This window comes from Lontra canadensis, unplaced genomic scaffold (genome assembly GCF_010015895.1).
Source record: "Lontra canadensis isolate GAN:19392208 unplaced genomic scaffold, GSC_riverotter_1.0 scaffold64, whole genome shotgun sequence".
Classification (NCBI taxonomy): domain Eukaryota; kingdom Metazoa; phylum Chordata; class Mammalia; order Carnivora; family Mustelidae; genus Lontra; species Lontra canadensis.
In genome coordinates, this window is record NW_022631058.1 from 8,180,329 (window position 1) to 8,206,494 (window position 26,166).

Below are 26,166 nucleotides of genomic sequence, written 5' to 3' on the forward strand. Positions count from 1 at the left end.
CTCCCTGCTCCAGTGGTGTGTGGCCACTGGAGGCATTTGGTACACTCAATGATGCACCCCTCCCAGGAAGGCTGGGACAAGCAGCGGTATTTACAGGTCAACCAAAAAAAGCAACTGTATTTCAATGTATGTGCAACAAATAATTGAAAAAGGAAATAAAAAAAATATCATTTACAACAGCATCGAAAAACCATAAAATATTTAATAATAAATTTAAAATACATGCAAAACTTTGTCTCTACAGAAAACTACAGAAATGGCTAAAAGTATGGAAAGCCTAAACATGTGGAAGGTGGAACATGTTCATGGATTGAAGGGTCGATAAAAGTAAGAAATCCATTCTCTCCAAATTGAACTGTAATTTTATTGTAACCCTAAATAATAATTCCCCAAGCTCTTTGCAGAAATATATAAGGCGAGTCTATAATTTATATGCAAACTTTACGTTTACCTATATTAGCAAAAAAAATTCTGAAGAACAAGTGGAGAGGATTTAAACTGAGTTTGACATTGATGATAAAGCTACAGAAATAAAGACAGTGTGGTATTTGCCTAAGGACAGACATATAAGTCAACAGAACAGAATACAGTGTTTACTTCTGGATGTATACATAGAGAGTCAATTGATTTTTCACAAAGGATAGTATCTTCAACAAATGATACTCAAAAAAAACTTGACTATCCATAAAGGGAAAAAAATGAAACTCAAATCTCACCTCCCAACATATACAAAAAGTAATGCAATATAGTTCACAGACCTGAATTTAAAAGCTAAAAATATAACACCTCTGGAAGAAAACAAAGAATAAGATCTTTGTGAATTTAGGATAGACAAAGATTTCTTAGGACACCAAAAAACACCTACCCTAAAAGGAAAAAAAAAAATTATAAACTGTACTTCCAAGTTAAAATTTTATATTCTTGAAAAGATATGGGCTAGGAGAAAACTATTTATAAAATATCTGATTTAAAATTTCATCTGGGTAAACTCAGGGGTCTCAGTCATTTAAGCCTCCAACTCCTGGTTTCGGTTCAGGTCATGGTCTCAGGGTCATGACGTTGAACCCGGCATCAGGCTCCATGCTTAGCAGGGAGTATGCTTGGAATTTTCCTACCTCTTCCTCCACACCCCCCTACTCATGCATTTTTTTTTTCAAATAAATAAATAAAACCTTTTTAAAAATTGCATCTGTACTATATAAAGAGCTCTTACAACTCAATAAGAGAGAAAACCCTATTTTTTAGCAAAAGATCTGAACAGACATTTCACAAAAGAAAATATATGAATGACTAAGTCCATGAAAAGATGCTCAACATCTCATGCACCAACTACACACCCACACACCTAAAATTAGAAAGAGTAACAACATGAAGCATTGAGGAGAATGTGGAGCAACCAGAACTCTCCAACACTGCTGATGGGAGTATAAAATCATACAAGCATTTTGGAGAACAGTTTGGCAGTTTCTTATAAAGCTATACATACATTTCCCTAAAGTACAGCAGCTTCACTCTGGTATTGATTAAGAAATGAAAATAGGGGCATTTGGGTGGTGCAGTTGGTTAAGTGTCCGACTCAGGTCATATCTCGAGGTCATAAGATTGAGCCCCGAGGCAGGGTCTGTGCTCAGTGGGGAGTCTGCTTCATACTCTTTCTCCCACTCTCCCTCTGCTCCTCTGCCTGCTCTCTCTCTCTAAAATAAATACTTAAAATAAAAAATGGTAACATATGTCCACACAAAGACTTGTACACAAATGTTTATAACAGGTTTATTTGTAATTCCAAAAAGTGAGGGAGGAGAATGACAAATTGTGGTTTAACCATACAATGGAATATTCTTTGAAATAAGGAGCAAACCATTGATATACATAGCAACATGGACAAATCTCAGAAGCATTATGCTGAATGAAAGAAACCATTCACAAAAAAGTACATAGTGTATATCACTTCTATAATGTTTTGGAACAAGGAAAACGTATCAGTATCAACAGAAATCTGATCGACAGTTGCCTGAGATGGGGGCAGGTGAGAGGATATTACTGCATAGGTGCACACGAGAACTTTCTAGGGTAATGGAAATATTCCGTATTGGCTGGGGTGTTGGTTTTGTGGGTGTATCCACTTGTCTAGGCTCACTGAGCTGTATACTTAAAATGGGGACACTTTATTGTATGTAAATTATACCACAATAAAGTTAACTTAAAAAAATATGTAGACCTGAAGTGGAAATCACTTAGAGTTGGTTTCAATTAAAACTTCTTCTCTATAATCTGATATATTCTAATATTTAGCTTCTTGTCTTTAACAGAAATATGAAACTTCACGTCAATTTAGCCTATGTTAAACCATTACAAATTCTAAAATCATAGGATTAGTCCAACGAAGTTTCGAACTTTCACTTTAGAGAATTCTAGAATTTACTTTATTGACATGAATGATGGAGGTGTTTCTAGGAGGTTCATTAATGTTTAGATATAAATTATACTGCATGAGAAATTTGCTCCCCACACTTAAATATAAACACATTTGTACTTTCGTGAAATAAATGCATCTAATCACACGAATATTAGAGGATGATCCAATTCTATGAACTGGCAGAAGCTCAGTGTTCCCCTTCTTCCATGCACAGAGAGAAGTCATGAGCTGTGTTAGTCCGTGACCCGCGGCACACAAGAAGACAGGCTGCGAAAGGCACCATGAAATGACACACCAGAGAACTGCTACAGCTTCATCTGTAGACTCGCGAACAGCACTGGCCACATGGGATTTTTGTCCTCCTTCCAGCCACTTGGGAAAATGTTCACAGAGAGCTTTACGGGTTACAAGACTAAAGGTTGGATTTAAAAGAATTAAAAACTGCGGACAGCCCAATTAATCTGCTCACATTGATTACTGCAGGACTAGCTTTAGAGGTAGTTTATTAGTGAGGCATTTTTCAAATGATCCACTCATCGTATCTATAATTCAGAAGCATCATCGTAAAAAGGAAAAGAAAAAAATACTCTTTAGAGTGTTAAGATTAACGTGTTGAAGGAGTTTCCAAAAAGCAGCACTTCCAGTGTTCTTCAGTTCCCTATGGTGGGGTGTGACCTCTGGACGAGGCCATCTGCTCACTCAGACACACGGTCCGTCTCTGTGATGATCGAGTTACTGCCATCCACGCCATCCCTTGCTCATTCAATGAAGACAGCCACCTCAGCATCAATGCCAAGGCTTTGAGGTGTGAACCACCCAAACCGCTCCTCACAATGGGACCGCTGCACAGCTTGAATTTTAGGGGACATATCAGGTCATGTTCAAGATTCATCGGTTTCCCCTGGGCACTAGTTCTAAAAATATCTTCCAGAAGATCAAGTAAACATGTATTTCTCTCCCCATTTACTCTTCACTATTGTTAGCCTCCAAGAGGCTCAATATTGATCCATCAAAAGAATTGGCTCTCAACCAAAACCAAAAACAAAAGAAAGAAAATCCAAAGAGTGGTTTTATGGTGCTCCGTGAATATCAGCTTGAGGCTTCCACATGAAAGTTGTCAAACTGTGCAAATTCAAAGGAGTGAGTTCCAATGGCAGCCCAGCCATTCTTCGGGAAACTCACAGGGATGTTCGTCCAGACATACTGGCTGTCCAGCATGCCAGAGGAGAACCGGCCCTGGAGGAAAAACAAATGCACCCCTTGAAGACATATGCAAAAGATTCTCTGTGGTCTGTTTCATAATGTGTACAGCCAGTCTAGTCAGTGGAGCTAACATCCTTCTCAGTTCAGACCATGGCAAAACATAATTCCACAGTCTGAGCAAAAGTTGGAAACACAGGAAAAATTCTCTCAGAGGAAATTCTTATCTACGTATGTAAAGAGTTTCCAAGGCACGAGGAAGACCTCAGGATTTCCTTGTACCTCACCAAGAGGCTGTAAAACCTACAGAAATGTAAAACTTTCCATAACATCATAAAATTTTGGATAAAAGCCCACTAAAATAAACAAATATTTGTAATTTACCAGTACTTGCACGCACACACGTTGTCCAACAGGCACCAGCTCTTTCGACACGGCTACTGGAGCCAAACCACCCATCTAGTTAAGTCCTTTTGACCCCATGTACAGAATACCACTTCAAAGTCACATGAAGAGCCCACGCTTAGGTTAGAAAAATAGTAACCATCAGTTAAACTGATGATTGCAGTCGGGGAGATCAGAGGGTAAGAAGGGACATATCCATAGAAAGGACTCACTGGTCACTGACAGAGAAAGATAAAATAATTTTCTCAGACAGCTGCCATTCCTACAGAGCCAAGTGCCCGGCAGACAGTGGAGAGTAAATGTTAGCTCTTATTATTATTATTATTACAGCACATTTATGAGCATATAGTCACAGAATATCAATTGCAGCTAAACATGTAAAAGTAGCTAATTCAAAGGGCAAAGAGCTAAATAAAGATCCAAAGCACTAGACCGAGGACCAAAATACGTCACAGAATTACAATGCGCTGGGCCTTCATTTTGTTCTTTCATCTTATGGAGAAAGATACGGAGACATGAGACTCTAAGTCAAAATCACAGGTTCACCAGCAGAGCTGGAACCCAAATCTTAGTTGTCCAACTCCACGTTCAGGGAACCCACGTTCCTGCTGCCACACACATGCACAGCTCTCCGCAGCCCTCAAAGTGGCCACCAGGGACTACTAACCCGGAGCCAACCCATGGTCATACGGCCCAGGTGCCCTGCACCCCCTCCCCACGCCTGCCGCTGGCCTCCAGGCTGCTCCTCACACCAGCCCAGTCACGAGCGGCCTCCTCTGCTCAGAACACTCTTCCCACCAGGCATGCCTCAACTCAAAGAGCACCAACTCTAAGAGTCCTTCCCTGGTCTCTGGACCTGGAAAATCCTGACAGGGGAGCCACCTTATCTCATTGTCCCGTTTCGTTTTTGTTTTTGTTTTTGTTTTCTTCACAAATTAACTGACTGATTGATTTGTTTGATTTTCTAACTGTTTTAGAGCAAGAGGCAGCCATTCCGGCCCACAGGCCAGCCACCTATTATCAATAAAACGTTACTGGAATCACAGTCATGCATTCCTTTACCTACTGTCCGTGGCTGCTTTCTCATGATACAAGCAAAGTTGAGCAAAGCTGCACAGACCAGATGGCTCACAAAGCCTAAAATATTTACTATCTGGCCCTTTACAGAAAGACTTTACCAACGCGTGTCCTAGAAGAATATAGGCTCTAGAGAGCAGGAACCTTGTGTGTCTTTTTCACTGCTGCATCCCTAGCACCTAGGAAAGTACACATAAAAGGTGTCAAATAGACATGTATTAAAGGAAAGAAAAAAAAAACATCTAATCCTAAGACAACCTACAGAAGCTATCCTCCTTTTACAGATAAGGAAACAGAAGCTCAAAGAGGTGAATCAACTTGCAGGGAGTCAGCAGGTGTCAGCAAGGAAGTCTGCACACGGATCTGCCTGGTCCAAACATGCCTGCTGCTAACAACACTCACGGGCCGCCTGGATGGCTCCGTGGGTTAAGCATCTGCCTTCGGCTCAAGTCATGATCTCAGGGTCCTGGGATCGAGCCCCACATTGGGCTCCCTACTCAGTGTAATCTGCTTCTCCATGTCCCTCTGCCTCTCCCCTCTGCTCATTCTCTCTCTCTCTCTCTCTCTCAAATAAGTAATAAAAAGAAAGAAAGAAAGAAAGAAAGAAAGAAAGAAAGAAAGAAAGAAAGAAAGAAAGGATGCTCACTTCATTCCCTAAGGGAGGAGGGACAGAAATGAAGATGTGTGCTGTTTAATACAAGGTGGTCAGGAAAGAACCTGAAGGGAACAAGGGAGTAAACTGTGTAATCCAAGATTTTGGAAAGTCAACACACTTTAAAGTGTGATACTGGATAATAAAAGACAAACCGATATAAAGAACAAAGTTCAGAAATCACCTATCCACATGTGATGATTTGTTACATCAAAAAGGTGGCCTTTAAATCATAGGCATAAGGACAGTCTATGTAATGAATGATGATGGCCATCCATTTGTTATGAAAAAAAATTATATTGGGCTCATCCCCTTTATGATTACAAGTAAATTCCAAATGTATTAAAGACTTCAACATGGTGGGGGAGGTGCCTGGGTGGCTCAGTCAGTTAAGCATCCGACTCTTGATTTCAGCTTAGGTCATGATCTCGGCTAGGATCAAGCTCCATGTGGGGCTCCTTGCTCAGCAGGAGTCTGCTTGGGAGTCTCTCTTTCCCTCTGCCTCTGCCCCTTCCCCCCTGAAATAAATAAAATCTTAAAAAAAAAAAAGACTTCAACATAAAAAAAATCCTAAACTTTATTTTATTAAAAAAAAAAATGTTCCTCACCTTGAGAAAGGTGAAGGTCTTCTTAAACAAAACACAAAATCCATGAAAAAAAGTGAAATATTTGGCAGAATCAAAATTTAAAACTTCTATTCATGAAACATACCATGGGGCAAAAAATACACACAACAGGACAGAAGAAAATTATCTGTGACATACATAACAGACAACAGGTCATCACTCAGAATATATAATAAATTCATATGAATCCATCAGAAAAAGAAAACACAGTAAGAAAATGAGGAAAGAATGCAAACGGGGAACTTCATAGAAGAGAGAAAAATACAAATAGCCAATAAACATAATAAGGGGTAAAGTTCCCTAATTATCATGGAAATATAAATCATATCAATTAGTTTGAAAAATAATCCTTAAATATAGGTAATATCAAATATTATTATAACTGCTATAAAACTGGATACAGCTTGGCTAGCAATAGGGCAATACCTGTCAAAATTCAAAACACAATTACATTTCTAAATGTCTGCCTAATCAAACAGCAGCACACACGGCCCCGGAGGCAGCTAGCAGACCCGCCCCTCCACATGCACATCAAGCCAGCCCAGACGCCTCCGTTCCACGAGAGGGAAGAACTAGGAATAAAGCTGTGCCCATCGAGGGTGGCAGAGTTCAACACACAATGCTGTTCCCAAACCAGGTGCTCAAAACGTATTGTTACCACCTGAAAAACGTGTAGTCATTTTGGGTGGTTGGCTAAAAGACACGAACAACCTGAAAACAGTATCTGATTTCCATAATTTAGCTGCTGTTCTAACCTAAACCAACTTAGGACAGAACCCTATTGCCAGAGAGAAGCCCTGTGTGACACAGAAGTTTCCACACAGCATCCCTTGGACGCATGTCCAGCAATAACTCATGATCACCCAGGGATGTGGACAAATATGTTTAGATGCTGTGATCCTACAATTAATCTGGTATGTTCTTTGACAAGGGTCTTCATGGAAACCAACTTCTAAAAAATTGTACTTATCGCTGAAAACCAAATTATTCTCAACTACCAAAAATAAATTTATAGGCTCCAATTTATAATTTTGGTTCAGCCAACTTGGAAAAAAAATTGATTCAATTATTGACTATCTACCAATTACCCCTGAGTTTAAAAAACAGAACCAAAATTCTAAAAAACTGCAGAGCGATAAATTCAACAGCTGGTGGTTCTCCTGCGGGCTTACCCTGACACACACTATCACCCTAGGGTCTGCTGGTTTGCTGGCATCCTGGCAGATTCTCTGCCTGTTTCCATTACTACATTTATCACAGTTTTCCCCTCTTACCTGATAATAGAAAATGCCAAAAAGGCACAAGAAAAGAATATTTTACCTCCAGGCATTACTGGTCAGCATTACTTACGTTAATAATTAGCGTGAGTGTATACCATTTTTTTGCTGTAACGTCAACATGTCCTAAAGCATATATGATCCATCCAGCTGCAACACAGAAAGATTATCCTGATATATTTTTAAAATCAAAAGCACAGAATCACAGAGCTCAGTTAGGGTACTTAGGCAGCATTTATATGTGACAAAGTAAGCCTTAATAAAGATCTACCTTTCCAGATCTACCACTGATTTAAAACAAAACATCCTTCCTTCAGGCATGCAATCCACAAGCATGTCCTGGGATCCTCCTCTGGGCCACATATTCTATGTGAGTTCACAGGAGAACCAGTGAACTAAACTCACAAACCAACCACTGTATAATGTGTCAGCTTCTACAGTTCAGGCACAAATTTATACTCAACTGGACTGGATAAAAATAAGGAGCAGTGGTCAAAGGTCACCACAAGATTTCCAGCTGGCCTAACTGGTTACATGAGAATAGCATGAACTAAGAATTAGAAAACAATGAGTTAATTTGGGGATGGGTTACACTTGAACGCCTGAGAGAAACCAGAATAAGATGTTGAGTGGGCAGTTTAAAACACAAGAACAGTGGGGACTAAAGACCTGGATGTAAATTGCTAGTTCCAGCTCTGCTACGAGCTCATTTTGAGACTTCGGGCAAATCAATTAACCTCTCTGGTTTGGACTCAACAGTCAGCAAGCAATGTTCCAGATGGGTCATGCTATGATTCTGCAGTCCTACTCTACTGTCCTTATAACCCACTCTTTCTTTTTTACTTGTGGAGCCCTTTCCACCTTAGGAAGAGGCGAAGAGTGGCATAGGAGAGAAGGTTTTTCACAAATGCAAGGGAAGTCAAGTGGCAAGCAATCAGGAAGACACAGCACCAATACGGTCTTTTTCAACAGAGTGGGTGTACCAACACCAAAGTGAATTAGAATTCAACACGGACATATTTTAAGCACCTATCCTGGATAAAATACTATTCTACATAAGACAAGGGCTGTTCAAGATGAATGTAAAAAAGTCAAGCTATTTTCAAATTATTCAATAATTTGGGAAACAGGATTTCTCCATTTTAAGCAGACCAACTCCTTCTCCTTGTATTTCCGTAAGCACACCAGCACACTCTTGTAGTCTTGCTTTTTATTTATGGGGTTTCCTGGTCATTCTCTCCGTACTACATCCACCTCACCCCAGTCTATGCGAATCCTACCCTGACAGCCTCACTCAGCTCTACCTGAAAAAGCTCAGCACTGTTTCCTTTTACACTGCTCCCTCTCTAATTAACTCTCCAATTTTGAATCACTTGGTTTTTGCTTCCATGTGCTGAATTTCTTCCCAGTTAGACGCCCAAGGCCCTTGAGGTAAAGCTCTCTCATTACACAGTAAGTGACAAGCTCACCGTGGCGTATGTCATAGCAAGTCATGTGCTACACAAGAAGTCACTTACCTAGATCACCTGTAACTCTGTAGGTTCCATTTGCAAAAATCCAGAAGAAAACTCCTCTGGCACCTCTAATCAAGATACCACCTTTGTTTACTCTTCCGGCAATGAACACTCCTCCCTTCTCAGGAGTCTCTATATAAACATCACACGTTACAGTCAGATTGGACCTGCAGAATGAAACCGTTAATTAGCACTCTTAATTATGCCTCTCCGAATGCTGCACAGACGTGTCCCTTCACAGCCACATGCTGCCAGACTTCTAATTGAGGTGAGTATGTGATTTGCTTAGTCTGTGCGTGTAGCAGGGATGGGTTTCAAGAATCTTGATTCCTGAAAAAAAAATCTCATTGATGACAGTTTTAAGTTTTATGTGGCTGAAGTTAAGTCATTTCATTGCCTCTTTTAATGTAACTGGAAAAATAGTACTTATTGTTTTTAAGTATCTTAACACATCTCTATCTCTCTATAATAAAACAACTTCTCATCCTAAGAATATAACATTAGAAGAAGGCTACCTCGAATCCAGGAGGAAATATTGGGAAACAGCACATAATAAATAGGAAGAGCCTGAATCTGAAAGGGTCTCGGAAGTCAGGCCCAGACATGTAGATCTGCCTGGGCTGCTGGCGAGAGTCACTGCATATTCCTGAGCAGAGGGCTGCACGACGAAAGCAGGGCTAAGATGGATAAAAACAGCCCCTTCTCGAAGGGCGTCACTGCCCTTGCCCCATTCTTTCTCGTTCAAACTGTGTCACTCTCTCCCTCCCTGCCTGCTTCCCTCTCTTCCCACCTCCTTACCCACTGCAGCGGTAAAGATGATCACTGCTATTTAAATACTGCAAAATCTTCAAAATTATGAAGATGCTTGGTTACTCTCTGGATGGTGCTCTATCCCATCTCTACGACAGTTGAAGAGCCTTTGTTTTTCTAGAGTCCCTGCCAGATAGAAGTCTGGGTTCGGGGAGAGCCACTCTTCTGTAGCGCTCACAAGCAAGGAGGATAACAGTTGTTGCAGAAAGTTAAAGGTTTTCTATGATAGCTGGCTTCCAAACTGGCAATCAAAATAATGGGGCCATCCCTTAGACAAGTAAACCCAGCTACCTGTTTCATAATAAGACCATGGGTAGCAAATGAAAAAAATCACACACCTCACTAGCATGTTCAGAAAATCGAGATAGTGTCTACTACAGAGATGTGGGATAAATGGCATTTTTGTTGTATAAAAAGACAGGCCTTGCAGGGTTATCCTAAGTTAGGAAAGCATTCTTCATTGTACCCCAATAACTCTGGGTTCTAGAAACCAGGTAACTAAAAATTTCTCAAGACTTACAGCAGAGCTTGGAACTAGAATTGGGATTTCTAATAGGGAATAAGGCAATAGAGAAGGGATAAGGACTTTCAGCAGCATGCCACAGATAAGTCAAGGCTCTTCTCAGATTTATCATCCCTGCCTAGTCCAATTTCCAAGTAATAGATACGGCTGCTTGGTGACTTGGCATTAACAGCTACTATCACAAAACCTGGAATGTGTGAGTTTTGTTTCACAGAATTATACTAGTTAAAAGAAAAGGTACAAAAGAAACACCTAAAACAGGTATAAATCAGTACATTAAAATCCCACAAATGACTTTAATAATGAAGGTGAAGTTTTGGTTTGGTCATTATGTTTGAAGTGTAGAATAAATATAAATTGTGTCTTTAACAAATGCCTAAAGAAAAGAGTTGAACTCACCCACCAAGTAAAAGCTGATTTGCTTTTCACTATTGCCATCTACCGTCAGCCGGTGAACAGATTTTCCACGAAGGCTAAAACAGTGTAAGTCTACAATGGATCCAGCAGGTGGCAACACCAGATCAACAAATCAACTCCCCAGCAAAACCAAAAATACACAAATCACTAGATCTGTTTATAAATATTAAATTACAAGTGGATCCAAAAGTCCTTAATTTTTACATTAAAAGCAACCTATTCCTGCAACAATCACTATTAAACTGGCAAATATGAGGGAAGGACACTGAGGTGGCATAACCACATGCTGGCTTGTGGCCTTGATATTCAACAATTACCACACACCCATTAGGTTCTTGTACAAGGAAGACCACTGAACAGTCTTAACTTCAGAATGTACCTGACAACATTACAAGGTTATTTCGGCTGGATCTACATTAAGGACACCAATTTTATATACCATTTGTAATCTCCTATAATACTGATGGTGTTGTATGCATCAGCAGCCCAAGTAATGGGCCGCTGATTGAGAACTTGGCGTAGTGTGAAGCGATGCTCCCCAGGGTCTTCGATGTTCGTAAAGTATTCAAAGACGCCAGTCTGATCAGCGAAATTTGGAGCTTCACTAAAAAACGGGTAATCTGTTCAGAACACAATTAAATTCTCTGGTTAGTATAAAATCCTTACAGAATCTTTCTTCTCTGATATTTTATGGCACATTTTTTAAACACTTTTGAGAAGTCCTAAATAAGTAAATGATACTTATAACAAGCGGAAGTTTAGGGGTTAAGTTAATAAAGTACATCATCATTATTATTCAATACCAATACGATCAGTTTGATAGACAGACTTTACATATTTAATCCATGCAACTGCATAAGAGGAAACATCATAAGTTTTAGAGAAAGGCAGACCCAAGATTTAAATTCTTGCTCAGTCTGTCCCCCTGGCCAACTTGTTTAACTGCCCTGTGTCTCAAGCACCCCCCTCTCTACGTGAGCATGAGGATAAGAGAATTAAATGAAAGAAAGCACGTCAAGCGTGTACATAAAGCAGCACCTAGCAAGGGCTCAATAAGAGCTAGTTTTGTTATTTCTAGTGTCTGCCAAACAAGGTTCTAAGTCCCTGGTCACAGTCATTAGCTGACAGAAGATTAGGAAAGGCTCACTATGTCAACCACAGAATTTAAATATTACAAATTTTCTTTTCTATTTCTAAAATGGAGCAGAAGCAGTTGGGCCTCAGCTATCTTTCAATCTTTTTTTTTTTTTTTGGTTTAATTAAATTACACTCTTACAATGACAAAGGCTAGAGAAGAGCAAATTTAGTCATAATCTTACAGCTAATTTCACACTTCATACTTTTCTAAATGTTTTCCTATTCATCATTTGAGAAATTAAGAAACACATAAAGGAGCACTACAGCCTGACTTATAGTTTTTAGTTTATTTTGCAGTCAATAAAGCATTACATTTTAGACTTGAAGGTTTAGAATTGCTTTTCGGTTTTCAGGTCATAGAATAAGTAATTCTGGTGTTGGGGGAACTTCTCTCTTATTCATGAGGCCGTATCCCACACAGACTCCTTTACTGAAGACAAGAGGAGTTACTTTGGCCACGACACAAGTGAGCAACAGACTGCAAAGACATTTCTGGTGGCCTATTCACGCATTCATCTAAGAGGCCACTTCAGAGAACTGGCAGGAAACGAAGCACAGAGCTTCCGAGGGTCCCTGTTGTCTCTGTTCTGCAAATAACTGAGAGGACTCCAATACACAGTCCAAGGGGCCTCGTACTGCGATTAACCCACATATCTCTTCCTGGGAAAGGCTGCTGAGACCTGCGGCCATGACTGTGACCAGGAGGGGGTAGCAGGAAGTCTCCAACCAGCCTTGCTGCAAAGAGCAGCCCTGCAGACAGGAGGTTCAAGATGCTCTCTCAATGGCAGTCCCCTTCCCTGCTTCTCTCCTACAGCTATGGATTTTAGGAGCAAAGAAGAGAGCGGCCTGACCCCGTCTGTGAGATCCAGCAGCTGTTCATCTCCTGGTCACCAAGTTCTGTCACTTACTGAGTGATCTGGGCCTATACCCACAATGACTGTGCCTTCCAACTTTTCAAGCCGTTTTCTTACGTTACCTAAAATCAAAAGCTTTTCTAATAGCTTTAGACAGATCTTCCTAGAAAACCAGGAGGGTGTAAGCATAAAATTACCAGGTAGATAATAAGGTGAAGCACCCACGGGGAACCTAACTGCCCTCAGCATTCAGTCCACTAGCCCTGCGGAAAGTGAAGGACCTTGACCTCCACACTCGTTGAGGAAACCAGGAATGGCTTTCATGAGATGTGAGTAACAGGGCACTGGCAGGGTCACAAACCTTAAGCTTCCCCAAAACCAAGTTAGGATTATAGCTTCCATTCTCACAATGACCTCTCCGTTTTTTTCTGGCACTGAAAAATACAGGGCTCGCAAGCTGAGTCGCCTTGAGGTAACACAGAAACAAGGTCTCAGTTACTGCAAGGACACTGAGAGCTACATTTTACAGGAATTCTATCACGCAGCCATCTGACAGGTAGAAATCTACCCACTAGTGCTAAAAAGGGAAACCATGTTAAGTTTTAGTAAAAACAAACAAACAAAACTTACCAACATCGAAATCATCTTTATAAATCCGTGGGAAGGGCCTGGACTTTGGAGGCAGTGGGTAGCTGCCCTTGGTCCCCGTGGTGAGAGTGGTGAGCGTGAAGAGCTCGTCCTCCCGCAGCTCCAGGGTGAAAGTGCCGCCACTGTCGAGAAGCTGGAAAACAAAAATGCGGAGGTCAAGGCCAGGTGCTTTGGCTCATCTCATTTGGGCAAAATCAACTTTTTGAAAAGTCAACTTAAAGAAAAGCCAGACTCACTTCTGCTAAAACTTCATAACCACTCAGGAAGGCCACACCCAAAATCAAGGCCTTGGGATATTTTTCGTTAAGTTATTTAGAAGATCTTATAAAATTATACTTTGTAGATAGGATTTTAAAAGAATTTCTCTCGAAAGTGACATTAAAGATGTGGAGAAAAAAAAAAAAAAACAACAAACAAACAAAAGAATTTCCCTCCATGGAGGAAGAAAGACTACATGACACCAAAATTTCTATTTGTCTATTCTTTGCTATTACACTGTAAGCTCCTCAGAACCCATGTATATTCAATACACATAAATAAGAGATCTGCTTATTTACTTTTTAGGACTTTACTAAGGGAGAAAAATCCAAAACAAAAAAACAAAAAACAAAAAACAAAAAACACCTTCACTGATGACTCAGCTGTTAATCACAGAAAACCTTTAATTATTAAGAAAAAAAGGTCCTACTTTTGACATGTTCAATATACATTTCAATTAGCAAGTTAGGTTTATGTCACATTTATGCTTTTGGCAGCTTAATCTTTTTAAGCCACTTAGCCACAAAATGAAGGGGTTTGAAAATACATACCTCCTAGGGTTGCTGCAGGATTTAACAACAAACTGTTTACAAACTGCTTCACTCAGTGCATGACCTTCCCCAGAGAAACACTCCCTACATGGAGGTGTTCTGTGCTGCATGTGGACCTCTGAAGACACCAGAATGCTTTGCATAATTAACGTAGGCATTACATGTATGCCCATTTCAGGAAATATGAGCAGTTTTTTTTTTTCTACTTTGACTTCAAAGGGCTTATACCGTATCTTTGCTTTAATAATAACTCATTGGTCAGATCCATGAAATACCTAACACCACATTCTGGCTCAGGTAATAACCCAAATGATATTATTTTTCCTGTGGGGAAAATTGATTTTAATATGCTATATCTAGCAATTTGTTGTGCAAAAAGCAAACTGCTTTCTTTAGAATTTAATGCAGAAATGGTGTTCAATCATCGATAGTGACTAATTGATTCAGAAAACATTAATAATTTCCAGGAAAAGTAGATTTGTGTCAATTAGGTGAAGTAATGTGTTCACTTGGACCAAGTCACATTCTTTGAAATGTTTCCTGAGGAACTACCATGTGCTAATAAGTATGATGGTAGGGACCCAGAGTAAAAAGCTAAATAAAGCATGGCCCCAGTCCTCAAGGGGCCCAGTGTAGTGGCAAAAGTGCTTAACTAGGTAAGCACCTGCTCCTATGGTGCTATGCTGGTGGCTGTGAGCTAGGACTGGTGGGGAAAGCCTCAGCGGAAGTAGCACCTGAGCTGAGTCTTGAAGGACAACAAAGACATGAGGAGAAGGCATTCTAGGAGGAGGAAGAAGCAAGTACAAAGTCACAGAGGGGAGTGAAGTGGCACGCCACGCTCTGAAAAGGGTAAGAAGTTTGGTCTGTGAGTACAGGCCATGTTAGTAGAACAGGCACCAAGAAAGGAAAGCCATCTTTTATCTCATGAGGTGGTCACAAGAGTCATGTGCTATGCTAAGGGATGTGAACTCACAGGAAAAATCACTGAGAGACTTTGAGCAATGGAGTGACAAAACTCGGATCTGCATTTTAGACACATCATGTGGTAGCAGTGTGATGGGTGGCCAGACAGGATCAGACTGGAGGCTGGAAAAACAGGAAAGAGTTTCCAAAATCCAAGAGAGAAATAATAAGGAATGGAAATAAGCAGTAGCAGTGGGAATGGAGAATGAGGACTGTGCAAGAAGAACATATCAGTGATAGAATGCTCTGGATTTGACCGATGGTGGTATACAAATATAGGGTGGATGGGAAAGATGGTCTCAGATAAGACTCAATTTTCTGACTTGGGCAGCCAAGGGATGGTGGTACCATTCACCACAACAAACTAAATGCTAAGACCAAACACACCTATATTCCATTATGCCTTAGGGAGGACTTCTATTTAAAAAACAAAAACAAAAACAGCTGGGGACACCTTTAGCTCTATTATACTTCAGTTATAAAATCAATTATAAAATTAAAATTTCTTAATTCATTAATTAAATATCTGTCCTCTTTTACTAGTTGCAAAGCTCAAAATACAGGAATTTATTTTATAAACTACCCATAGAGAATCCAGTTGTTTAAAAAGAAATCTCGTAGATGGTCTTCCAAGCTTTGTATACCACACCTGTAGCTCTGGTATTTCACTCTGAGGAGAAAACACACACAAAAAGGCATGGTTGAGTGGTTCATCACATCTTCTGAGGCTTTCCAAAATTGATACCAGCAAAAATGAGCCACTGATAATGTGCAGTTTATTCCTATTTGCCAAAGACCCACCTCAAATCTTAAATAGTTAATGTTCTGAAAGTAGGAAGATATTGTTCAAGCAAATACTTTATTTCTTATAAATACCACAGACTTTTGGCAAATGTTTAAATAAAAAGATTTTAGTGCCTTTGCTTCAAAATACTTACTATTATCCCTGTGTAAAACACTTTTTAGGAATTTTCTAGTATTAAAAACAATTTTTATGCAATTAGTAGTCAGAAAAAGCACAGTATTTTCTGTGTTCAAAATTAACAACAGGTAGAAACAGCAAGAATCTGGTGTCTTTTTATGTTGTTGGGTTTTTTGTACAGAGTACTAAAAAGATCAATGCTTGAAAGTTCCTTAAACTACTGATGCTTCTACCAACAAGAACAATTTTGTTACAAACTGACTTTTGTTAAGTGTTCTTCAAAGTGACAGAGAGTTTTAGCCACACGGAGTTTTGCCTCTTAGGCTTCTGTACTGTTTGACTAAGACCATTCCGCAGATAGAAGACACCAGAGCCTGTATCCATTCATATGCAAACACTTAACAGCTCCTAATAGAAGACTTCACTTATAAACTGCTAGCCTGTGATAAAATAAATAACTTCTCAAATCAAAACCAAAATAAAAGTCCCACATACTTACAAAGGACCCTTTAAGAACAAAGGTAGCAAACTGATGTGACACATTGAAGTAAGGCAGAAACGGCCGTATACACTTAGAATGTTTATGGCTCTAGGAGAAAAAAAAAATCACGTAAGTCATCCAAATGATATACAAGCCACCTTAGGAAAAGAAAATTAAACATTCATTGCCCTAAGATTAACAGAAATGGCACATATTAGGTGATAAATATGAGTTTATTTCAAATTTCTAAAGACTTTTTTTCTAATATAACCTACACTGGAAGTCTACTGTGGATGCCTAGTCAAAGTAAAGCTCGATGGCATTTCAACTGAATTAAACTGAATTCATGGCTAAACTACAGAGTTATTTTGTGGCACATAGATTAATTTTTACATTATAATTCTTTTCCAAGTAACATACATCAAATAAAACACAAATACTTGTATGTTTTCACTGAAAAGGCATCTCATCTAAATAGAATCTTCCTATACAGCTAAAGTCAGTACGTACGTATAACAAATAGTTCTCACACGGACATCATTTTTTACTAAACAGTCACTACTACAGATTGGGATCAAAAGAATTATGAGACATAATCCCTACTTCAGGGAATTCAACAATCCCAGAGCACTTAAGCAAAAGGTTCTGGGCCAGGCTTCATGGACAGTAAAAAAATTATAATTGTAGTTAGAGATTCTGACACCTCATCTTCAGTAAATGATGTACAACTAGAGAGAAAATCGAAAGGAGAGAGGTAAAATGCTAAAAAGCTATGCTATCACATAGCTTGCCTGGATTGATATCTATAGATCACCTCACCCAGCAACAGAGATGCACAAGCAACATTCACCAAGGAACACTATATTCTTAGCCATAAAAGAACTTTTAATACATACCAAAAGATTCAAATCACACAATGTATGTCCTCTGTCCACAAGATAAATTAAATGATAGATAAATAATAGAAAAACCTCTAGAAAAACTCCAAAATGTTTAGAAACTAAATAACAAATTTCTAAATAATCCATGCCTCAAAGAATAGGTAGAAATAAAAAGGGAAATGAAGAATTTTGAGTTTATCAAAATAAAAATACAATGTACGATTTGTGGGATGCCACAAAAGCAGTATTTAGAAGCAAATTTATAGCACTGAACACTGATAAGAGAAGAAGGATGTGAGACTTCAGCTTCCACCTGGAGATCCTAGGACAAGAAAAGCAAATTTAAAAACCAAAGTAAGCAGAAGGAAAACATTAAATATCAAAGGAGAAATCAATTAAACGAAACCCAGAAAAATGAGAGAATAATCAAGAAACCACAAGCTGATTCTTTGAGATCAATAAAATTGAGTAATTTCTAGCTAGACTAGTCAGGAAATCAAGACAGAAAGAAAGAAAACACAAATTGCCTTTGTCAACAGTAAGAAAGGTGACATCAGTAGAAATTCTATAGATATATGCAGAATAATAGGGACTAACACCAATAACTTTATGTCCAAAAATTGAATGAAACTGAAAAAATTCGTGAAAGACACAAAAACCAGGGGCACCCACGTGGTTCAGTCAGTTATGCATTGAATTCTTGATTTCAGCTCAGATCATGATCTCAGGGTTGTGAGACTGAGCCCCATATCAGGCTCCACACTGGGTATGGCACCTGCCCTCTCCCTCTGTCCCATTCCTACCTCCCTCCCACTCTTAGAAAGAAAGAAAGAAAGAAAGAAAGAAAGAAAGAAAGAAAGAAAGACCCAAAGCTTACTGAAAAAGATACAGATAACCCAAATAGTCCTAATGGCTGTACTGGGAAATTAAGGTCAACCCTGAAGCTTTGCTCAAACATGAAGTAAAGCTACTACAAAGTTGTACACTGCCCGCTTAAGCACTCACATATACCCCATGCACACAAAGCCTACCAGCCAAGGCCAGGAGACTTGCTAGCTCCAAACATAAGGAAACCTCTGTACAGTCATGTAATGACCACCAAGGTAACTAAGCAGAGACTTCGGGGCCACATATAATAAAGCTGACAAAGTATAGAATTTGTTCAAGAAAGTCACTAAGCAAATAAAAAGCAACAACAATAAAGAATAACAACCACAAATGCTAGACAGGGGAGAAATCTGACCTCCAGAGTTGCCACAATATATTATGTAATATGTCTAATATTCAACAAATAATTATGAGATTTGAAAACAAAACAAACAAACAACAACAAACAGGAAAGTGACCCATACACAGAATAAAAGCAGTGAACAGAAACCATGTCTGACAAAGTCCAGGCATTGCTTGCCACATATTAGACTTACTAGACAAAGACATTAAACTGGGTATTTAAAAACGTTCAAAGGAAACCACATCTAAAAAAATGAAGTAGAGTTGTACTTCCAGAATGACAGTTTAGGAGCTCCATGAAGCTGTATCCCTTAAAACTGGTGAAAAATATTTTTTAAAGTGGAAATGATCCAGAGCTCCTTGGTGGCTCAGTCAGTTAAGCAACCAACTCTTGATTTTGGTTCAGGTCACGATCTCAGGGTCCTGAGAGCAAGTTCCACATTGGGCTCCATGCTCAACACAGAGTCTGCTTGAGATTCTTTATCCCTATTCCTACCACTCGGTTCCTCCCCCAACATCTTCTCTCTCTGTCTCAAATAAATAAATAAATAAATAAACATAATCTTTGAAAGAAAATGGAAATGATCCTATGGGCATGCAACAAATAAACATTTATTCAAGAAAATCTACAAAAACTTAGTAAAAAGAATAAGAACCTGTGACATTTAAACCATGATCTACTCTGTCCCTGTCCCTCTCTTACCCAAGCGGAAGAAAACTGCATGCTGAGTAGGTGCAGCCAAAAACAGAGGGCTCCCTCCTCCCAACTTGCAGCTGAAGGCTACAGTATATTACTGGGAGAAGCAGGAGGTCAGCATTTCTCACCACCCACCCCCCGTCAGATATTTGAGGTCAAGGTTAAGTAGCAGCAAGTATGGCTAGGAGGCTGAGGGCTCCCTTCCTCTGCCCAGCTCCCATTCATTGGTTCACCTTGGAATACTGAGATTAATGGGGTCCCAAACCTCCATCTATCAACCCTGTGCTCCTAAATCAGAGGTGTTACTAAGAGAGAAACAAGAGATCTTCAGTAAGATTAAAAGTGGATTCTTCATCAGAAATAACAAAAAGTAACACATTCAAAATGCTCCAAAAAAAACAAAAAAACCCCACTGTCAATCAAGAATCCTATATCCAGCAAAATTCTTCAAAAAATGAAGGCAAAATGTACTTCCACATTAAAAAAAACTGAGAGAATGTGTTGATACCAGACACAACTGTCATAAAATATCAAAATGAGAATTTCAAGCTGAAAGTAAATGATCACACACAGTAATTCAAATCCACAAACAAAAGTATAGGCAAATATAATTAATAGTTATAAAAGATAGTAAAAATGCCTATTCCTTCTTTCTTCCCATAACTGATTTTAAAAGCAACTACATAAAATAATATGTAAATAATCATATTGTTGGCCTTATAAAATATAGAAATGTGATACAACTGTCAATAATAGCATAAAGTAGCCAGGTGAGGAAAAAACTGTATTAGAATAAGGAAATGTTACCAAATAATAACTCAAATCCACAGGAATAAATAAAAACAACCAAAAATAGTAAGTAAAAATAACATAAATATTATAGATACATAATTTCTCTCCTTTATTCTCTCAGATTTTTTAGAAGACTTAAAATTATATATTAAGTTGTAATTATAACAGGTCTTGTTAGGCTTATAACAGATAGAGGTTTAACATATATAATAACAACAAAGAGTGGGAGAGAGAACAGAGCTATATAGAAATAATGTTTCTTTTTTTCTTTTTTTTAAAGATTTTATTTATTTATTTGACAGAAAGCATAAGCAGGGGGAGCAGCAGTCAGAGGGAGAGGAAGAAGCAGACTCTCTGTCAAGCAGGAAGCCCACTGCAGGGCTCAATTCCAGGACCCTGGACTCACAACCCAAGTTGAAGGCAGATGCTTAACCGACTGAGCCACCCACGTAACCCAGGAATAATGTTTTTATATCTCACTAGAATTCGGGTAATATGAATCTGGAGTAGATTCAATTAAGTCAAGATATACAACCCTAGAACCACCATACAGTAAATAACTCACTAAAATACAGTGGAAAAAATTAAAGGAATTAAAATGTTATATCAGAGAATATTCACTTAATGCAGAAGACAGTAAAGAAAGAATAGATGAAGAACAAAATGAGACATACAGAAAAAAAGTTGACAGATATAAATCCAACTATATCAATATTAACATTAAATATGAATGGAATAAACAACTCAATCAACTAATTACATAACAACTAATTACATTTTTAAAAGCAAGATCCAACTATATGCTGTCAAAAGAAGACATATTTTAGATTCAAAGATACAAACAGATGGAAAGTAAAAGGAGGGAAAAACATATATTAACAGAAACCACAAGAATAACTAAAGTAACAATAAACAGACTTTAAAGCAAACAAAAAATTGTTACTAAGGTAGAGACATTTTATAATTATATAAAGATAAATCCATCAGAAAAAGATAAGAATTATAAACACATATGCAGGGGCGCCTGGGTGGCTCAGTGGGTTAAGCCTCTGCCTTCGGCTCAGGTCATGATCTCAGGGTCCTGGGATCGAGCTCCGCATCGGGCTCTCTGCTCAGCGGGGAGCCTGCTTCCTCCTCTCACTCTGCCTGCCTCTCTGCCTGCTTGTGATCTCTGTCAACTAAATAAATAAAATCTTAAAAAAAATAAAAAATAAAAAAAATAAACACATATGCACCTAATAAGACTCTAAATACATAAAACAGAATAAGAGAAAAGAGGCCAGATGATTCAACAATAGTAGTTAAAGACTTCAATTAGTTGCTATCAACAACAGAGAGAACAAGGAAACAGAAGACTTGAATGCTATAAACCAACAAGATCTCACAAATAGCTACAGAATAGAATAACAATAACAGAACATACATTCTTCTCAAGTACATATGTAATACTCTCCAAGATAGATCATATACAAGGAAATAAAATACAACTCCATAAATTTAAAAGGATTAAAATCAAAGCATATTCTCTAATCTTAATAGAATGAAATTAAAAATCAATAACAAAAAATTACAAAAGCTCATAAAAATGTACCAAATAATTCCCTCCTAAATAAGCAATGGGTCAAAGAAGAAATCACAAAAGAAACTAGAAAATAAAATGAACAATAATGAAAATATAACAGAATTGGGGTGTCTGGGTGGCTCAGTCATTAAGCATCTGCCTTTGGCTCAGGCCATGATGGTCCTGGGACTGAGCCCCATATCAGGCTCACTGCTTAGTAGGAAGCCTGCTTTCCCTCTCCCACTCCCTCTGCTTGTATTCCTGCTCTTGCTGTCTCTCTCTGTCAAATAAATAAATAAAATCTTTAAAAAAAATAACAATAAAAATGAAAATATAACATAACAAAACTTAAAGAGATACAATACAGCTGAAGTACCACTTACAGAGTAATTCATAACTGTAAATACCCACATAAAGAAAAAGAAATACCTCTATGCTAAGCGAAGTAAATCAGTCAGAGAAAGGCAAATATCATACGATTTCACTCATAACATGGAATTTAAAACACAAAAGAGATGGAACATAAGGGAACGGAAGGAAAAATAAAGTAAGATAAAAAAACAGAGGGAGGCAAACCATAAGAGACTATTAACTATAGGAAACAAACTGAGGGATGTTGGAGGGGAGGTGGGATGGGCATTTAGGAAGGCACTTGATGATGAGCACTGGGTGTTATATGCAACAGAAGAATCACTAAATTCTACCCCTGAAATTAATAATACACTACATGTTAACTAAACTGAATTTAAATAAAAATTTAAAGAAAGAAATATCTCAAAAAATAACCTAATCTTCTACCTACAATCTTTTTTTTTTAATATTTATTTATTTATTTGACAGAGATCACAAGTAGGCAGAGAAGCAGGCAGAGAGAGGAGGAAGCAGGTTCCCCACTGAGCAGAGAGCCCAATGTGGGGCTCGATCCCAGGACCCTGGGATCATGACCTGAGCCGAAGGCAGAGGCTTTAACCCACTGAGCCACCCAGGTGCCCCTCTACCTACAATCTTTAAAGAGCAAACTAAACTCAAAGTTAAGAGAAGGGAATAAAGATTAGAGTGGAAATTACTGAAATAAAGAAGAAAACAGAGAAAAATCAACAAAAGTTGTTTATTTGAGAAGATGAACAAAACTGACAAACCTTTAGGTTTTCTAACCAAGAAAAAAAGGGAAGACAAATTACTAAAATCAGGAATGAAAGAGGAACATTTCTACTAAACTTACAGAAGTTAAAATGTAATATGTAAGAGAATACTATACACAAACATATGCAAACAAATTAGGTAACACAGATAAGAGACAAGTTCCCTGAAAAATACAAACTACCAAAACTGACTCAAAAAGTAACATAAAATCTGAATATACCTATAAGAAGAGGTTGAGTCCATAAACCAAAACTTTCTTGTAGGAAAATCACAAAATCAGATAGCTTCATTGATTAATTCTACCACACATATAAAGAATTAATACCAATCCTTCACAAATTATCTTAAACGTAAGAGGAAGGAACATTTCCCGACTCAGTTTATGAGGTCAGTATTGGGTGAAATACATCAATCAGAGAAAGACAATTATCATATGGTTTCACTCATATGTGGAATATAAGTAATAGTGCAGAGGACAATACAGGAAGGGAGGGAAAACTGAATGGGAAGAAATCAGAGAGGAAGACAAACCATGAGAGACTCTTGATTATAGGGAACAAACTGAGGGTTGCTGAAGGGGAGGTGGGTAGGGGGATGGCATAAATGGGTGATGGGCATTTAGGAGGGCACATGATGTGATGAGCACCGGGTATTATATGCAACTAATAATCATTGAACATAATATCAAAACTAATGATATACTGCCTAACTGAATTTAAGTAAAAAAATAAAATAAAATATAAAAAACAAAGATGTTACAAGAAAAGAAAACTATGCACCAGTATTTCTTACGAATCTGGACACAAAAATCCTCAACAAAATACTAGCAAATCAAATCCAGCAACAAATAAGAAGGATTATACATGATGATGAAATGGAATTTATCCCAGAAATGCAAAGCTAGCTTAGCAGACAAAAATCAGTCAATGTAATACACCATATCAATAAAATAAAAAACAAAACCACATGATCATCTCAATAGATCCAGAAAGTATTGGATAAAATCCAGTACCCTTTCATAATAAAAGCACTCCATAAACTAGGAATAGAAGGGAAGTTCTTCAGTCTTATAAAAACTATTTACCAAAAAACCACAGCTAACATTACACTTAAGATTGAAATTGTTTTCCCTGAGATCAGGTACAGGATAAGAATGTACATTCTCATTATTTCTATTCCATATTTACTAAAGCACAATTAACCAAGGAAAAAAAGGAAAGGTATCTAAATTGAAAAAAAGAAGCAAAACTATCTCTATTTGCAGGTGACATAATCTTGTATATAGAAAATCCTCTAAGAATCAACTAAAAAACTACTAGAACTAAGAAATAAGTACAGAAAGCTTGTGGGATACAAGATCAATATGTAAAAATTAATTGTATTTCTATATATTAGCAATGAAAAATCTGAAAATGCTATTAAAAACACAATTCATTTAGAGTTATGCCAAAATAATACTCAGAAATAGTAACTGTAACAAAAAGAAGGGCAAGACTTATACCCTGCAAGCTATAAATATCTTTAAAAGAAGCAAAAATAGGGGCGCCTGGGTGGCTCGGTGGGTTAAAGCCTCTGCCTTCGGCTCAGGTCATGATCTCAGGGTCCTGGGATCGAGCCCCGCATTGGGCTCTCTGCTCGGCAGGGAGCCTGCTTCCCCTTCTCTCTCTCTGCCTGCCTCTCTGCATGTGATCTCTGTCAAATAAATAAATAAAATCTGTAAAAAAAAAAAAAAAGGCAAAAATATAAATATATGAAAAGGCATCCATCTTCACGCACTAGAAGATTTACTATTGTTATAATGGCAATACTACCCAAATGATGTACAGATTAAACATAATCTCTATCAAAACCCAAACTGGCCTCACTGCAGAAATTGACAAACCAATCCTAAAATATCTATGGAAATGCAAGGGACCCCTAATAGCCACACAGTATTGGAAAAAAAAAAAAAAAAAGTTGGAGGATCCATGCTTCCTAACTTCAAAATAAAGAGCTATAGTAATTAAGGCACCATAATGCTCCCATAAGGATAGATACAGAGGTCAATGCAATAGAATTGAGAGTCCAGGAAAAACTAAAAATAAAAAACCTCATATTTATTGCCAACCGATTTTCAACAAGGAAGCCAAGACAATTCAATAAGGAATGAACAGTCAACAAATGGTGCAGGAACAATGAGATGATACCCACCTGAAAATGATAAAGTTGGACACATATCTAACCCTCTATTAAAAAAATTAAATGAATCAAAGACCTAAATGTGAGAGCTAAAACTATAAAACTCTTAGAAGAAAGCATCGGTATAAATTTCATGACCTTGGATTAAGCAATAATTTCTTAAATATGACACAAAAACATACAAAAGAAGAAAAATATATATATATATTTGATTTCATCAAAATTTAAAACTTTTATACTTGAAATGACATCATTAAAAAGGGAAAAACAACTAATATAATATTGTATGTCAACTATACTGTAATTTTTTAAAATAAAGTTTAAATTTTAAAAAGGAAGTGAAAAACCACCTACAGAATGGGAGAAAATGCCTGCAAGTCATACCATCTGATAAGGGACTTTTACCTAGAATATGTGAAGAACTCTTACATTTCAATAATAAAAAAAAAATAATAAAACTCTTACATTTCAATTTCAAACATCCCAATTTAAAAATGGGCAAAGGGTCTGTCTATATGGGCATTTCTCCAAAGAAGAAATACAGATGGCCAATACACACATGAAAAGGATGCCCAACATCATTAGTCACTAGTAAAATATAAATCAAAACTAAAACTAAAATAAGATACTACTTCACGTCTCCAGAATGGCTATAACAAAGAGGCAGTAACAATTGATGACCAACAATCGTTGGTCAGGAAGATGAAAAATTATTTCTATTTGCCAATCATTTACAAAGAAAATGCAATGGAATCCACAAAAAAGTTACTAGAACTATAGGTGAGTTTAGTGATGTTGCAGAAAACAAGATCTTCATACAAAAATCTACTATATTACTATATACTAGTTACTACTTGAATGCAAAATTTAAAAATTACTATTTACAATAAAATTGAAAATGTGAAATACTTAGCCAAAATTTGATAAATGATATGAAATACCTGTACATTGAA

General features: G+C 37.8%; 1 protein-coding gene across 4 annotated transcripts in view; it reads right to left on the reverse strand.

Annotated features, from left to right (window-relative positions):
- Positions 1-1,756: 1,756 nt before the first annotated feature.
- The window catches only part of GALC (galactosylceramidase), a 55,789-nt gene continuing 31,379 nt past the window's right edge, over positions 1,757-26,166 (reverse strand). For 2 of the 4 annotated variants that reach the window (XM_032878560.1, XM_032878561.1), the window contains exons 11-17: positions 16,750-16,839; positions 15,912-15,998; positions 13,539-13,689; positions 11,357-11,537; positions 9,171-9,334; positions 7,727-7,803; positions 1,757-3,652 (exon numbers count right to left, since the gene is read on the reverse strand). In XM_032878560.1, the coding sequence (XP_032734451.1) occupies positions 3,506-3,652; positions 7,727-7,803; positions 9,171-9,334; positions 11,357-11,537; positions 13,539-13,689; positions 15,912-15,998; positions 16,750-16,839 (897 nt within the window). In that variant the 3' untranslated portion in view covers positions 1,757-3,505. Of the gene's footprint in view, positions 3,653-7,726; positions 7,804-9,170; positions 9,335-11,356; positions 11,538-13,538; positions 13,690-15,911; positions 15,999-16,749; positions 16,840-26,166 lie in introns of those variants that run through there. The other 2 variants (XM_032878562.1, XM_032878563.1) reach the window with 2 other exon arrangements.